Genomic DNA, 17,003 nt, shown 5'->3' with positions numbered 1-17,003 from the left:
ATGCGGCCATGAAGAATCGATTGACCATATTTTGTGCACCTGCCCGCAATACAGTCCACAGAGGGAATGCCTTTGCCACGAACTTGACCAGCTGGACGACCAACCGCTATCGGGAAAAAGAATTTTATACCATCTAAAGGACTTACCGTCACAGAAGAAGGCCGTGCAAGCACTATTGCGCTTTTTGCGATCTACCGGCCTTTGTGAACCTCTTTAACGCCTCCGTGTGTGCGTGTTTTTTTTAACGTTTTCCTCTCTATCCTCTTTCTAACCCCTATCTCCCATTCCCAGTGTAGGGTAGCAAACCAGAGACTGATATATGGTTAACCTCCCTGCCTTTCCTCTTTATCTGTCTCTCTCACCGCATAATGTTGCTACATTGGCGTACTGGCCGCGATTCTAGCTATATTTATTTATTGTAAATACGTAAATACGCAGCTATAAATGCCAGCTACAGTAGATTGCTAACGTCATCATGAAGAAATTTTCCACTGCTAAAACAAGTGGTGTAATACAAGAACTTTAACAAAGACACATGTCCTTTTAAAACTTGGCTCAGTCTTTAAACCCCCTATAATAAGACCTCAATTATGTGGCATGTTTGAGTGAGCTGCTGCTCACGGAAATCTTCACTTATTCACCATGATATTCTCGCCAAGCGTGCGAGACAAGTGGTCTTGCCTGACATGGCTCTCTTCGGAAGCCCTTCAACGCACTAATGCTCTCTAGGATCTCGGGAAAGCGCTATGACCATGGTCGGCAGAAAAGTTTAAGGCCAGCCCCCCATGCAAACTTTCCTCCCTCGTGCATCAGCCGCCGCATAGACGTAAACAGCCTGCGAGGAGAATAGAGGCGCGCACCTACTAAATTGGACTTTACGGGTAGAGATCGGTATTAGTAATTCTGAGGAAACAGAGGCAATCTTTTTTTTTTCTTTTTCGCGAAAACATCGGCCTGCTCGTCCCACACGCTCGTACGAAAGCCTCATCTTTATCGCAAAGTGTATCTCTCAGAAATGCGCAGTGCGAACGTTGTTTTCGAGCCACAAACGGCGGCACATATTGAAAATGGCACCGAGCGCGTTCTTCAGCAAAACTTCCCTGAAGCGTGCACCGACCCTGTCCCAACGCGGGCAAGCGCCTTTTCGCGGTGTTTTTTCAACAAGTATCTATCTCGTCTTCACTCAGTTGCGATCGAACTATGGCGTTCTGCTTCTGCCCGCCGGGCCTTCTAAAATTCAGTCGAGTGTTTCCTAAGCAGCGTGTTGGCTCCGTTCCTTGGGCATAGACTATGGCTACCGGCGACATTGAGTGTCTCTGTCGCACGCATGCCTGCCATGGCATACTATAGCGGGTGTTCCTTTTTTTTTTTTTTTTGGGGGGGGGGGGGACCATACATATTTTGTTTATAAGAAGGCTATGAGCGCAGCGAGCGTGGCGTTCTTGCATAATGTTCTTCGGTGAGGCGGGCGTACTTTGCAGCTGACAATGCAAGTATCAGAAGACAAATCTATAAAAAAATATTATTTAACCTTTTTTATTACAGCCTTTATAATTTTCCAGTTCAAATGGCAAATTATAACGCCGAAACATATTAATGTACCCCTATATTTTTTTTTTATCTCAGAAATCTCGCCTGATTCCAGATATTCGTCATCAAGTTTCAAAGCTCAATCCAGGCACTATCGAAACCGAGCGCGCGCCACAGCTACGTCAGACTGTAATGCCCTGTGACAATTCGGCTGACAGACTTCGAATAATGGCACGTCGCGGCAGACGCTTGCCAGGCAAGACATGCCCCATCGGTATCGGTCGCAACTGGGCGTGACGTACAGTTTCAAACTTCGTCACGCTGTTCGCCACGGGGCGTTCCAAAATGTAAATTCTATTCTGGGGTCTCACGTGCCAAAACCACGATATAATTATATGAAACACGCCGAAGTAGGGGACCAAGGATTAATTTCGACCATGCACCTGGGTTTTTTTTTTAACGTGCGCCCAGTGTGCGGTATGCCGACGTTTTTTGCATTTCGCCGCCATAAAAATCCTGCACCTTCAACCTGGCAACGCAACGTTATAGCCACTAGCCAGCACGGAGGATACAGGAAATTTCCGTGTGATATGATAACAGGGTCGAATTTTCTGCGCTAACGGCGCTCGGTTTCGATAGTGCCTGGAAGGAGCGTTGAAATTGGATGACGACTTTCTAGAATTAGCTGCGATTTTCATAATTTATACAATATCGGGGGGGAGACACATTACAATGGCATCTAAGTAACTGCCCCCAAGGTTCAAATAACAACCTTCGTTAAATTTATTTTTTCATTAGTCTTCTGATACTTAGGCTATTAGTGGCAAAGTATGTCCGCCTCGACAAAGAACTTATCTGAAAAAACGCTATGTTTGCTATTCTCCTTGTCTATTTTTTTTACCTCTGTGTAGTCTAAAGAAAGGGTTGTATATTCTGGGTATAAAGCTTTCGCTGTACAATATTCCAATAAAGGAGCGTTTCAAGCTGTAAGAGAAAAATTAAGGGCAAATTAGTACAATTTGCTGGCTACCTGCTGGTGCGTTATCACATAAGCTTTCCCTATTTCACCTGTTCAGTGCCACTCTTGCGCTTTCCGTAAGCGCAGGTTTATGATTATGTTGTGGACATGGTGTTGAATTCATTTCAAGATTTCATTTCCTTGCGATAGCAATTATATACGGACGCTCGAGGCGCGTTCGCGCCGTTAGAGTAGCTGCCGTCGTCGTGCTGTCTCGGTAATGAAGACGCATGCGCGGACCGCGCGTCGAGGGTTGAAAGGTCGCCACAGACACGCAGCGCATTTGGCCGCGAAAACGTCAAAGCCGCGGTGGTCTCGCTCCGCTTAATCGACTTTGCAGTGGACTCGGGGCAGCACGTTCTGCCTTCCGCTGTTGGAGCGTTTCCGCGCCCACACACTAGCTCTCCTGCTGTGTAGCTGCGCGCTTGCCTCACACACTGGTTGCACGCACTCGTCTCAACGGAACGGACAGTAAGCATCAAGCGAACTCTATGTCTAATCCTTTCATTAGGGCGATAACAGACGCCGATGGTTTACCGTCGCTCTCATCTCGTGCACCATCGAGGTGCGACGCCTGGTACTTTACGGCTGTCTCGCGTGATGCGTTGGGCCGATAAGCTCGAGAACAGCGCTAAACCTCGCTATACCTTTCATTTATTCGCCTTCCTATGAAACTGCTTTCTTTCTTTATTTTTGCTTTATATTTTTCATTTTTTTGGTAGCTTGAAGATGCGCTAGTGGAATTAACAGTCATCCCATCGCGGCTATAATTTAAGAGCGGTGCAAAGGGACTGGGATACGTGTTTAATATATATATATATATATCTTCATCAAAGAAATCGCGTATTTCGGCTTGTTGCCTAGTATTAAGTGCCGGTAAAGTACAAGTGGCACATTAAGTAAGCCAAGCACAGCGTTAAACTTGGTCTGTCTTTATTCATAATCTAGCAGAAACACAGAGCCCATTAGCAAAAAAAAAAAAACTTACGCTAGACTTGTTTGTAAGAGCAGCAACTATCAGCCTATCCTGAAGACGGACACATCATTCGTGAATACAGCCGAGAAATGCCAAACAGCACTTACGAACGAAAAAAGTCGTGAATTCGACCTCTGTGCCGATAGTCACAAAAAGTTGTTATGCTGAAATATTTCGTAAGAGAAAATTCCAGCCAGACCTGATGCCAGAAAGCGAAGGCGACAAGCCATATGTGGCGAATATTGCATAGGAACAAAGAGCTTTGTGGATGCGGGCCCTGATGTGTAGTGCACTTCTCAATAATAATGGTGGTCACAAAGCAACATAGTATCTGAGAGTAATAATACTTCGAAATTCCACTATGTGACCGTCCAAGTGCAACTGAACTTTCTTGTACGATAGATGAGACTACACGTCCGTGTTAATGGCAATCGTCTTGAAAGAGGCAGTACATTAAGGGACGAATAGCATTCAATGTAACCTTTCTTTCTGTTTTTTTCCTCTTGCATCTAGAGACTGCGCTGGGTGTGCAGATTGATGAAGCAGAGGTCAAAAGGATGCGGCTGCTCGAAATAAACGATGAGTACGAACAAACACGCTCAACAGCGATGATATTTTCCTAGAAAACGAATAATTCACAGTGGTCTCTCTTCTTGGTTCACAGGATTGGTGCCAGCGTAATAGCGAGGATGCTGAACCTTGTTCACTGGTCCGACATCATTTACAGCATGAGCCAGGCTTCAAAAGACTTCAAAAAAAATATCAAGTTCATCCACGAGTACAACAGAAAGGTGAAGATACTTTGGAGCACGACCGCTTTCAAACTTCGCTTTCTATTTTTCATTCCGTTGTTTTGTTTACATGTTTATTATTCCCACCCACAGGCGCTGATCTGCATCTTATCAATAGCAACAGCGCTGTTAGAACTATTACAGAGGAATGAAGTGCCACCTGGCTCGCAGGCTTACAGCCACTTCTATCTCACCGACACGCCCATTGCTTTGCCTTTTTTTTTAGATTGTGAAACAACGATTGGCTGAATACAAGGTCGGCAAGGTGAAAGCGGATTCAAAGAAGTCCTTCCTGGACATTCTCCTACATATGCACATGGTGGATGGCACGCTAACGGAAGAAGAAGTCAGGAATGAGGTCACATCTATCTTCATTGGGGTTAGCTTTATTTTCATTTGTGTTTTTGTGTGTGTCTTTTTTTTTACAATCTAGCCTTCGTGCAAAAGGCAAAGCACAGAATGCAACACCAAGGACTGTGTTTGCTATTCTTGATTCAGTCGCCACATACGAAGCGGCAGCAGCGTTTCTGCGAAACACTTCTTAAAAATGGGCAGGAGGATGTGATAGCTATGAAATGAATTTGAAAAGACCCGCATATTTTACATGAACTGTTTAGTTTTTTTTTAGTAACCTCTAATTATCAAACTCGAGTAGCTTAAGTACAGATGTTTCGCATTATTATCATCATTATTATCTCGATAGCGTGTTGTTTACACCACGTGCCGCACACTGTCAAGGTTTGTCGATCGTCTGCAAGAGAAATATGCCTAGCGCCCCTATTTTGCAGTCCTTTCCTCCTTCCTTATTGAGCTGTCCTCGGGTTATGACATTTTTGCGACAGAAACTTCCCGCATGTCTTTGAACTAAAATATAGTGCATTCTGGTGACACCTGTTACACAGCAAGGAGGATTCCACCGAACCTTCCTTGAAAGGAAATACATTTAGTTTCACCACAGAAAGCAAACACACTCTGCTTAGCGTCAACATGGGGTTTCATTTGTACATACTGCTACAGAATTCCGTGACTTACTCTTGTTACTGCGTTGTCTGCAGCCAGGATGGAAATATTGGACTGATGTAGAATTATAGCCAGGACAGTTCTAGGCACGCCTTAGTCCTTTTCTTCATAGCGTAATTAAATCTAATGCCAGCTGATTTGATTTCTAATATTTTATTCAGACCAAACAAGCTTTAAAATGCAAGGAAACAGCCATCCCGGTGCTACACACTCTGTTAGCTTGAACCTATCTCGCGACATACGCGACTACGTAGTGCTGCACAGAAAGCAAGGACATGGTTACTGCCAGCGTCAAAATTGCCCTTGATCTACTTTCAGGGGTTTGAAACAACAGCCAGTTCCATAGCCTACACTCTCTTTTTGCTGGGAAATCACCCCGAAGTGCAGGCAAAGGTGCACGAAGAAATTGATAGCATTTTTGCTGGGGACATGGAGAGGGATGTCACTATAGATGACATGAAACAGCTGAAGTACATGGAATGCGTTGTCAAGGTATGTTCCAGTTGATCTCACTACACGCAAATCCCTTGCATGTGCCGATTGGACCACGAGGCATGCGGGCCTCCGGTTTTTTTTTTTTTCTTTTTTATTCCGGCTTCATCTACTCGTGAGCCTTGCTTTGTCCTTATCTGTTGTGTTGTTTTTCATGATGTATTTGTTTTTATTGTATCTGCCGCGGTGACGCCTTGGTTATGGCGCTCTTCTAGTGAGCATGAGGTCACAGGTGGTTCGATACCCAGCCGCGGACGCCGCATTTCGATGGCACGTGGAATGCAAAACGCTCGTGTACTCAGATTTATGTGCACGTTGAAGAATGCCATGTGGTAGAGATGGATCCGCGGACCCCTATTACTGCGTCCCTCTTAGCCGGTGTGTTGTTTGGGATGCTATTTGGCGCGTTGCTGCAGTTTTTGAAGGGCACCGGGCTCAGTGACGAACTACGGTGGTTAAAGTCCTTCTGCGCGTCCTGTTGTATGCGCGCAATGCTCACCCTTTTCCCTGTCCAGCACCGATGCAGTACATGCATATCATCAAATCGAGCGCCGAAAAAATGGCACGTCATAAACCCACATATAGAGAAGAAATTATGCCATCTACTTCGCCGTCCTACTGTCGTCATCTCCGTCGTCGTGGTCTTCCTGCTGTCGTCAAACATAACCTCTCTATATAAACAGATTTGCTCAATTCGCACAAACCCGCTGGTCCTCCTGGTAACGCATTGCCGAGCCCCAAAGGAAGCTTGATAGCCAGCAACCTCCAAGTATTTTCACACAACATTGATACTCACGGTGCTAGGGACATGCATATATTTTTTGTCTTTAGTGTGGTGTTCATATGATTTCATGAAAATATTAGCAGTAACTGGTTAACTGGTGCAAACTGTTCAAAGAACGCTTAACGTCATTTTGTGAAAACAAGACAACAACAAAAGTTACTACTCACAAGAAACCTTCGTTGGTGATTGCAGGAATCGATGAGGATTTATCCCCCAGTTCCGCTCATAGCTCGCAACGTCGACGAGGACATGCAAGTTGGTGAGAAAGTTCTTTGCTTCTATTATTTTAGGCATTTGGCTCCTAATGTTATGTACATTATATTGAACGCGGCGGATGCTACAATATTTGAATTTATGGTAGCTGACTTCATATTTCAGCAAATAGCCTTGTCTAAGTGCTCTTACGTTGTTCGTTTTTGTACACCTGTAGTATTTTTTAAGTACAGACGAATAAATTGCGTGATGTCGACACTGCTGTCTCTACAAAATAAAAATGTGTTGAGTAGCTCGACGCAAATCTTTCCTCAGTGCAAGAAAATGCAGTATTTTTTCGTTATCTTAGATGGCAATGCTAATTTAATTAATTAACAAACTGCTGGCCATAAACAGGGCGACAACTGAAAATTTTACTTATCTACTATACAACATGAAGTTTGAGAGGATGGACCTAAAGATGTTTTTCTCGCGGTATTTATTTTTTCGCAAGCTTAGCATAAGCCCTAAAAAATTATAAAATGTAAAAATGTTTGTCTTTATAACTATGACATGCACAAAATGGGAGTAGTGCGCATGTCGTTGAATTATGTCACTTAAAATGGCCATAAAATTAAGCTTATGATGCTTTTTTTATCAAGTGAAACGCTTTATTCATACGGACATAGTACAAGCAAACTCGCCAAATTATTTTAAAAACCTGTTTTTATTTATTTCTGTAGGTTGTTCTTATTTTTCTCGAAGCCGTTCATGCATACTGGGCTTTGTATTTGTTTTATTTTAATTCTCATTTTATTAGCATAGTAACGACAAGTGTACGTACTCGAGACTGATTGAGATAGGCGCTGAAGGTAGGTTGGACTAAGCCAAAGGGAGAGAAGTGGTTCTTGTGGGGAAGGAGGAAAGGTATCTTTAAGGACTCTTTCACACTACGACATTGCAATAGCAAAAAAGTGCACGATTGGCCATACTTCATACAAACAGATTCTGCTGGCGACAGCCGTAGTGTCTTGGTGTTGAGACTACTTTTGAATAAACGCTATAGGACACAGTGAAGACACGTTTAATTACGACTGTCTATACGCTTTAGTCAAACATTGCGGCGATAGTGCGAAGGCCGAGTGTATTTTAGTGCAAGAGCATGTGAAGCACAAAAATACCACATAAAGACTTCCCGGCACATAGAAACTTAACAATCACCGGTGTCCAATTTCCCTTGATGTTGTCGGGAAGGAGTTAATTACAAAGTCTCTCCTTACTTTGTGGTTGGATTTTATATTCGGTAATGGGCTGTATGTTCGAAACAGGGATATCGGCAATTAATTCAATTTTACGTTCTCGTCTCTTCATTTATCTCCCTCTAGGCGAATACACTGTGCCGAGAGGAGCCGTCGCTGTCGCCGCTATTTACTTCATACAGAGGCATCCCAAGTACTACGAAAATCCGGACACATTTCTGCCGGAACGATTTCTCGACACCAAGGAAAAGAATCCTTTTTTGTACATTCCATTCTCCGGTGGTTTTAGAAACTGCATTGGTGAGTGTTTAAAATATAAGCTCTTGAAAGGCCTGAAAAGGTATAATTAAATTCGCGTGCCAATAGGAGCAACACTATTATCATAGCAGTATTAGTAATAACAAAATCGCGTAAATTTAGTCTAGCACCATAACAAATTCCATCAATTTGTACTTCATTATAGATCCTGTGAGCCCTGTGCATACTTGAGTTTGAGTCCATTGTTTCAAGCAATAAACTCAGACATCGAAGCCTCGTAACATGAGGGTTTAGTGAAGAAACAATGCTTTTGTCCCCGAAGGCGTATCTAGTAGGAATCCTTACCTTTCGCCTCAATGCTACTGCTAAACTTACTCTAGAATGTGCAAACTGTGACTGTAACTGACATTCCTGGAAAAGGGAAATACGGTTGTGTCAATTCCATTCAGTCTAACCTTTTAAAGATGACTTCAGTGAAAGAGAATACCTAAACAGCAACTTTCTTTCTGACCAGGTCAAAGGTTTGCTAACTTGGAAGACAAGATCTTGCTAACCCAAATAATGCGGCGTTTCACCGTCACCTCCAAGCTTCGGATGGATCAGCTACAACTCTCCATCGAAGTTGTGCTAAAGGCTATACAAGGTATTGAAATCAAGATCCAACCACGTAACAAAACAAAGCAAAAGATCTGACCGCACACGTGGAGAACCCTTTGGTAAAGAGCCGTCAACCCAGCGTGATCTGTTTTTCACGGGCAGGATTACGGAAAAGCGTCCCCTTGTAATTAGTGTGCATTTCCAAAATGTTTATGTGTGAATGAATGAATGCATGCTGACTATAAAAACAACATTGTTAGCACAGTAAAAATACTGTGAGAACAAACGTGGTGTTCCTGTCCTCGAAAGCCTTGATTGCTAAGGCACAGCATGAAATGGATTTTAGGATGTCATGCCTGTGCAAGGCAAAGAAGTTTCTTTAAGTTTGTAGCAGTAACCCTAAATCTAAAATCATTATGACAGATTCTTCTTCTTTGTCCACAAACAAGAAGAATCTGTCATAATGACTTTAGATTTAGGGTTATTGTGGACAAACAACCTAAATAATTCAAAAGGTAAATTTTTTGAACTTTAATGAGGGCGTTTGTGGGGTAGCTCATCTGAACAAGTAAGTAGTACACAAGCAAGAAGACATCTGGAAAATCTTGCGTATCAATAAAGTTGTACATACATTAATTGGTTCTTCTCGTCTAATTTATATGACAACTTATGATTCTGTGTATACATAAGCCACAAGGCGGCATAACATTTAGGCTTCCATGGAAACTTCTGAAATTAATCAACATGTACAAGAAAAACATCCAAAAAGTGCTCTAGACCACATCCTACTGCTAAGTGTTGTGTTATTTAGGGGGCATTATGCCGTCCACATCAGGAAAAACCCATCATGAAAATTTTAATTGTCATGACAATGCGTTTTGGTGCCAATAACTTTACTTCAGTACAGAAGATAATTCCTTTTGCAATCTTTAACATTTATCTCCAGCAGCCACTAGAAAGGCTGTAGCCTCATAAGGTTGTGGTAACTTTGTCAATATAAATATGTGCTCAGTTCGAGCGCCTCTGTGAACGCAGCTTAACATTTATTATCTGTATTCTTCAACCAGTGTTGCAGCGATAAACCAATGTTTTTATGCGTTGAATTAAGCGCCCTGTGTTTTGCTGTATACGTCATTATTCAACGTATCGGATCTACGAAAGCCGGCAGCAACGTGCATGGTGGAAATGTCCAGTGAGGTACAATGTCAGGAAAAACAGTTATCATGTGTTCATTAAACTCCCCATACATTAGTTCGAAGCTCTATCTAGGCGTTCAACGCCTGAAATAAAGGTATCCTAATCAGACGGATCTCACTCAGATATCAACAATTCTTTCACACATGGTAAAAGCATAGAGCGTTTACTTGGTAAGTATTCACAAGTATCCTGCGCACCAAAGAAGTGTGCAGAGCATGGTTCAGTGATCTAGTTGCGCTGGTGTGCGCATCTAATGTATATTAAGGAGCGTAATGTGTCTTATGGCATACACAGCTTTTACGCTGGTATACTGTACTGTATGCGGTACTGATTCATGAACGCAAGAAGTTCATGCACTAATACAGCGTGATGTCTCGAGAGTTTCATCTCGCAGTCGGCCATTGCTAAGACGAACGGCCGCCAATGGCCATAGTGTGTTTTAGCATACCAGACGTGATACCGCCTCGGCGACCTGTTAGCTTTACATGTGCTAGCTGTGCCGCAAGCATATATAGCAGCTTAGCAAGCATGCACAAAGCTCGCAGGTGGTGGAGACGGTAGCAGTAAGAAAAAAGGTGTTAACACACCAAAAAGCACTGTTATGTTCTTATAATGGTCTTTCTCAAAACAGCTTTGATGAGCCAATGGGCATTTATGCTCAAATAGCTACTAATATCATCCTAAACGCGTTATTATGACTAACTGTAGTAAGCATTTCATTTCGTGAAAATGTTAGTTGTCGAAAGCGCAAGTAATGCGCGATACCACGTTATAGGGGAATTGCATAATGCTGACAACCCAGCGCTGCGGTAAGGTGAGGCCGGTTTTCGGCCGCCATTTTGATCGCAAGACATCGGCATGGCTCTATTTGCCAACAGCCTGCACCACCACTTTCTGTTATGTTTTGTGCTGCTTTCCAAAAGTTCAATCACGGAACTAGGACATGTCAACATACAGCTACGTGCCGCTATACAAGCGCGGCGTCTACGTGCAAACTTGGGGCCGTAAGGGAAGTTAGTGCGCTTAATTCATTATGGTGTTCAAAAAACGACTTCACCTGTGAACTCGACCACATCGCCCCCGTGCCTATCATTCGTCCGTAGTTAGCACTATTTGTTACAGTTAAGCGCAGCAGCTTTGATTTACGAGTCACTCAGTATATTTAAAAGAATGTGTACAGCGCACTAAAGTCTAGAAGAAGAACGTAAACTTTATTTTCACATCGATGATTCGAGTCTGGCGTCTTTTTAGTGGTTCTAGGCACCCGCTGCGAACGCGGTTCCGAGACCTTGTCTCGAAGCGGCTTCCTCCGCTCGCTGGACGGCCCAGAGTTGTGCTGTCAGGTTCGAGCTGAGCAGTGCGGTCTTCCAGCGCGACCGGAGGCTGGCGGTGGAAGAGACGGAGGGGTCGGCACTGCCCGACTTGTTTGTTAAGTCCCGACACTCCCATAACATGTGATTTAGTGTGGCAACCTCGTCACACGATGTGCATCTGTTTGTAGTGTACATGTCTGGATACACGGCGTGCATAAGTCTGGGGTTTCTGTAAGAATACGTTTATAATTTCTGTAGTGTACTGCTTGCGTCCTGTTTAACCTAACGTGAGGGAATAGGTACACGCGTCTTTGTAACTGGTAGTGTGTCGTGATGTGGTGGAACCTGGTCATACGATCCTCCCACGCCCACACGTTTGCAGTACCCCGCGGGGGCTCTTCCTCCGATGCTGCTCGGTGAGTGAGGCCTCGAGAAACTGTTGGATCTCTTTGGACGAAGGTTCATCCGTAGCGCTGCCACCAGTTGTTGGGTCTGGAGGACAATCCCAATTGCTGTCCCCCAGATTTTTGGACCTTGCCGTTGGGTGCGGGAGTTGGCCGAGGTTGAGGAGGACTTTGATATGAAAACTGGAGGTTTATTTACATTATATACAGAGAGAGTACAAAGAAATTAACAGTCATAAAGTCATTATGGGCGGGCAGCAACTCGGACGCTGCGGCCCGTGGCAAGAAGCTCGAAAGAGATGAATGAAGGAATGCTCTCTTGCTGCTCCCGGTCTCTGGCTTTTAACCCCTTCGGTGTCTCGGAGTCACGTCACGTTCGGCCAGTCGGCGAGCCCGCTCAGGTGGCGTCATTTTCGGCCAATCGGCGAGCCCGCTCAGGTGTCGTCATTTTCGGCCAATGGTAGGTTACGTCGCCTTCGGCTCAGAGGGTCACTCCTTGGGCTACAATTGTCCGAGGGATTATTTGTCTGCGATATTGCCTTCCCGGTCTGCAACTACCGTCACAAAGGCGGACGGGGGGGATTGCTCCCAGGGCTTCACGGTGCATTACGGCCGTCGTTGCCTCGCGGCTTACAAGCGCCGTCACAATAGGCGGATGGGGGGAGACGGGTTGTCTTTGAGCGAACTTTCAGAGCTGCAAAGCAGCTTTCCTCGGGACCCACGTTACCTGGAACAGTTCCAGGCTCCCGCTACACTTTCGGGAAGAGTCAAGCAGTGGGACAACAGCTCCACATGCGGCGCACGAGGTGGGGGACGCCAACTTGTTTGCACGTGCCGCGCCTCGGGAACGTGGTAGATGTGCTTCTACGCTCCTTAATTAGATGTGACGCGATTCGATGTGGTCTGGTGAACTCGAAGTAGGCTCAGAAAAAGGTCCCGTATCTAACAGCTCCTCCTCGCCCCGGAAGTTCGAAATGGCCGGTGAAATCAATTCGCTGGCCATGAGAAACGCTGAAAGAACATGTAGGGTACTGGTAACGAGCCTCGTGTGACGAACTTCGGAATCCTGGGCCCTGGAGAACGTACGTCAAACAAAACAATATAGCGCTGCACCACGCGTAAGCGCAGGCTCTTCACCCTTGACTCGCCAGGCTATTAATAAGTCAAAATGAACCCTGATCTTTTCTTTCCCCAATTTTGACAAAGCAGTTCCAACCACCTTTCCAAACTGCTATCCATATCTCCCCTAATGCCGACAAGACCAGAGTGCCATTGTCGTTGCAAATCAAAGGGTCGTTGCAAACAATTAATGAAAACAGCCGATCATAACTTAAGTGGCCTAACTTCTTGAACAGCCTGTTCTCACCCTATCGCAGTGGCGTACTTATCGCACGTACTGGTGCCACTGAACAGTTTGTTCAACGCCACAAGTACGTAATCACAAGCGCGCTAGCCTTGTGGCCACTATTCAGAACGCGTACTTGCGTCGTAGGCAAACCTTTCATTACGCTTACTCACGTTTCTTCCTTTAGTCCCTACAGGACATGTAACCTAAACAAGAACTTAATTTGCGTAACTTACGCGCTCCGCAAAACCCTTTAAAAAAATGCGTCTCCTAATAACTCGTTCCACGCACGCTTATTAGAGAAGTCAGAATACGGCTGCCCTCAACACACACGAGCAACCCAGTAAAAAATCTGCTTCCTTCCGTCCGCACAGGACACGCGCTAATGGAACTAAGAGCTCTTCTCAGTGCAAATTACGCACTTACTGAAAACCTACGCGCTTAAACTTAGAAAATAAAAAACACTTATAAAAAACAAGGTTAACTAATACACACACGCGTTACCATAGGCCTCTCACCGATAACCTTGACACTCTGGTTACTCACACACACAAAAAAAAGAAAGCCTATCTACTCATTAATGAACACCTCGCGAAACTACATGTTTACATAAAACGCATCTTTCCAATCTCGGAGATTCTCGAACAAAAACACAAATCTCATACCTTACATATTGAAAAAGATTCTAGTCTCAAAACGCGAAAATTTTGAAATGTTCAAAATTAAAACAAAACAACATCTTTCACTTCTACGGAAGCTCCTTTGACCTCCCGTTCCAAACGTTTACGTCTGGCTCATACTTTTGAGCCGTACTCGAGGTGATCGCCGTTCGAAAGCTATTCTGGCTACCCAGGAACAACAAAAGTGCTGACACGCTATCAGCTCCTCCAAGACGTTACAGTTTCCTGCCAATTTGCGTCCTGGCGCCACGCTTTCATCACTAACTTGACTGACCGCGTCGCGACTCCCTACCACCCCGTCTCGTCTTGCCACCTGGCGCTCCTTCGCCCTACATGCTGCACTCCGAAAAGAACGACGGAACGACGAGGGACGTAACTGCCCCGTGCCCTTTGTCCGCGTCCGTGCAGACCATGCTTCTCGGTCTCTCTTTGACCGGTGGCTCGAACGTGTTTGATGCGCCAAAATCGTCAACGACGACCGCATCTTTCTTTTCTTCGCGCCCTGCCTTTTTGCGCCTGTCGCCGACTTTGGACGCGCTACATTATCTACGGCTTCCCGACCTTTACTGTGCTTCTTTCTGCGGCGCTTTCTCTTGGAATTCCTTTTTATGCTGCCTTCTCGCGCCTCGTGCTGGCCGGTACACATCTATTTGGCCCGGATCGGTCTCCTACCCGCACAGTCTGAATGATTAATAACTAAATCCTCGCTCTCTTGGCAACCTAGACTGGCGGAGAGCTGCACCGATCCCTGAACCATGCAGTTGTCTTCCCTTGAGCTACGCAACTCGCAATCCTGCGTACTGCCCTCAACTGCATCGTCCAGCTGGCACTTCCCTTCGGCCCGCAGATCTGACTCGACATGGGTGCTCGACATGGGTGGGACATGGACATGGGTCCTCTGCAGCAGGCATCACCTCGTCTGTACTCGCTCCAGTCCTCTGCCTTGCCTGTCCGGATTGCTCTGCGCTCTGTGCGGCGCCTGGAGGCACGAAGGTTGAGCAGGTGGAGATCCGGAATAGGGGTATCTGGTTTGGCAGAGCACTGGATGGTGGCCGCCTGGGCGCAGTCCGCGATGGCACCCAGGAAGTCACAGCCACCGACTACCTCACTTCAGCGCTTCCTGAACAGGGACTAATCCGTGACGGGGTATGTTCGTGTCCTGGGCTTCCTCCCAGACGATAGGGGATAATACCATGGGGAAGTGATCAGACCCCCATGTTTACGGAGTTGTGGCCCAGGAGTAGGAGCGCTGCTCTGTAGTGAGGGAGAGGTCGATCACTGTGCTCATCCCTCAGCGGACGCAGGTGGGACCTCCGCTGTTGAGGATCACCATTCCAGCTCTGGTGATGGCATCGGTTAGGCTTTTGCCCCGTCGGGTGCAGCTGCTGCTTCCCCAGTCTGTGTGGTGGGCGTTGAAATCCCCACACAGGACTACATGGCCACCGAGACATGCAGGCAGCTGGACAAGGCTGGAGGGGTGCCATGGCTTCCCTAGACGGACGTATACGCTCACTACGATCGTGTCCTGGCTGCCTACCCGCACTGTGACGGCGCAGGACTCCAAGGGGCCACCCATGATGTCGGCAACCGGGATAACTCCATGAGCCTGGCTGCTGCGGACGTAGACTGCCGTCCTTGGCTTGCCGGGCTTGTGGTCACCAGCCAAGCAGTGCTCCGCTGTCCAGCTGCTTGTTGAACAGGTGGTGGCGCTGGAGTAGCCTTCGTAGCCGGGCAGCCGCAGGTCTTCGGTCACAGCGTACATCACCTACAATGCGAAGACGTCGAAATCGCACTGCAGGACGTGCTCGCACAGCTCTGCATGCCGCCGCCACAACGAGCTTGCGTTCCATTGTAGGAACGCAAACTCCTCAGGCGATTGGGAAGCGCGTCGCGTTCGAGAAGCCAGACGTGCCACGCTTAGGCTCCGGGCGAAATCTTCTTTTCGTGCGACCCTCATATGTCAAACGCTTCCTAAAGGTAAGCTATTTTCAACCGTTATGGCCATTATTGCATCCGAACTTTTTTTCGGACTGTATCAACGTCGGAAAGTCTGCTCCTCGCCAGCCGCCGCGCTGGGTCTTGCCTCACTAGAGGCTAGGCCTATCACCGGCAGCGCTCCCACCCCCAATAGTCATGGAGGTGCAATCGCAGGATGAAGACTTCGACCCGACAATGCTCAGACCCAGGGAGTGGACCACGATACTCTGCGCGCACAAGGGTGGCACAGCAAGCCCGGAAACGCTGATTGTACCTCCTCATGCAGCCCCTGTTCGAGCTAGGTCTACCGCGTCCGCCGTCGGTGCTCCGCCCGACGCTGCCCCTGCGACCTTCAAGCCGAAATACCGTGCTTAACAGCAACAGCTGCGCGTGACGCACTCAGTCGCACTGCGAAGTAAGCAACTTGTTTCACTCCCTCCCGGCACTATAAGGGTAGTTTTCGGACCAAGAGGAGGCCTCGCTTTGAACGAAACCATGTCGCAGCCACTCATGCAAGCTCTGCAAGTCACCGCCACGGACCGGGACCTAGGAGAGTTTCACCTCCGAATCCACCCTACGAATAACACCTTCACGGTCGCTACACCTCACGAGTCAACGGCCCTTCACCTCGTCCAACTCAAGGAAGTGTTCCTCCAAAAGACCAGTTACCCTGTGGCCGCCTACATCGCACCGCCTTCCACTGCTGCGTGCGGAGTCATCTCGCAAGCTTACTGGGCGGAAACACCGGAACAGATGCTACGGGACCTCCAAACGCGCAACCCGGAAGGTAGTAGGACCCACTCCATATTGATCACATTTGCGCATGGGCAAGTCCCTGACACCATACGCTACATGAGTGCACTGTATAGATGCACGCCGTACAAGGGAAGTACAGACGCGTGCACAAACTGTCGTCGACCGGGCCACAGATACGAAGCGTGCCTCCACCCCAAGAGTGGTCTCTGCCCGCGGTGCGGGGACAAGCATGAGCCGCAAGATGTTCTCTCCTGCATCCCGACCTGCATTCTCTGGGGGGGAGGGGGGAGGGCAGCACCTCACTGTCACCAGCTCGTTCAAGGCAATGAATGCCACCACCAAACGACGCAGCCCTCCGCCACAGAAAACAAAGTGTCCTACCAACGTCCCCCGCTTAGCACGATCCTCCCATCT

The 17,003-nt window shown here is 46.8% G+C and overlaps 1 protein-coding gene across 2 annotated transcripts in view; it reads left to right on the top strand.

Moving 5' to 3' along the window:
- The window catches only part of LOC142583267 (cytochrome P450 4V2-like), a 44,217-nt gene extending 34,654 nt beyond the window's left edge, over positions 1 to 9,563 (top strand). For both annotated transcript variants that reach the window (XM_075693659.1, XM_075693664.1), the window contains 7 exons: positions 4,038 to 4,107; positions 4,189 to 4,315; positions 4,542 to 4,694; positions 5,654 to 5,827; positions 6,804 to 6,870; positions 8,189 to 8,362; positions 8,835 to 9,563. In XM_075693659.1, coding sequence (XP_075549774.1) covers positions 4,038 to 4,107; positions 4,189 to 4,315; positions 4,542 to 4,694; positions 5,654 to 5,827; positions 6,804 to 6,870; positions 8,189 to 8,362; positions 8,835 to 9,013 — 944 coding nt within the window. In that variant the 3' untranslated portion in view covers positions 9,014 to 9,563. The remainder of the gene's footprint in view (positions 1 to 4,037; positions 4,108 to 4,188; positions 4,316 to 4,541; positions 4,695 to 5,653; positions 5,828 to 6,803; positions 6,871 to 8,188; positions 8,363 to 8,834) is intronic.
- Positions 9,564 to 17,003: the final 7,440 nt, after the last annotated feature.

The sequence above is a fragment of the Dermacentor variabilis genome, chromosome 1, assembly GCF_050947875.1.
Source record: "Dermacentor variabilis isolate Ectoservices chromosome 1, ASM5094787v1, whole genome shotgun sequence".
Taxonomy (NCBI): Eukaryota; Metazoa; Arthropoda; class Arachnida; order Ixodida; family Ixodidae; genus Dermacentor; species Dermacentor variabilis.
Note: the sequence above shows the minus strand (reverse complement) of the source record. Positions and strands in the feature narration are given on the sequence as shown.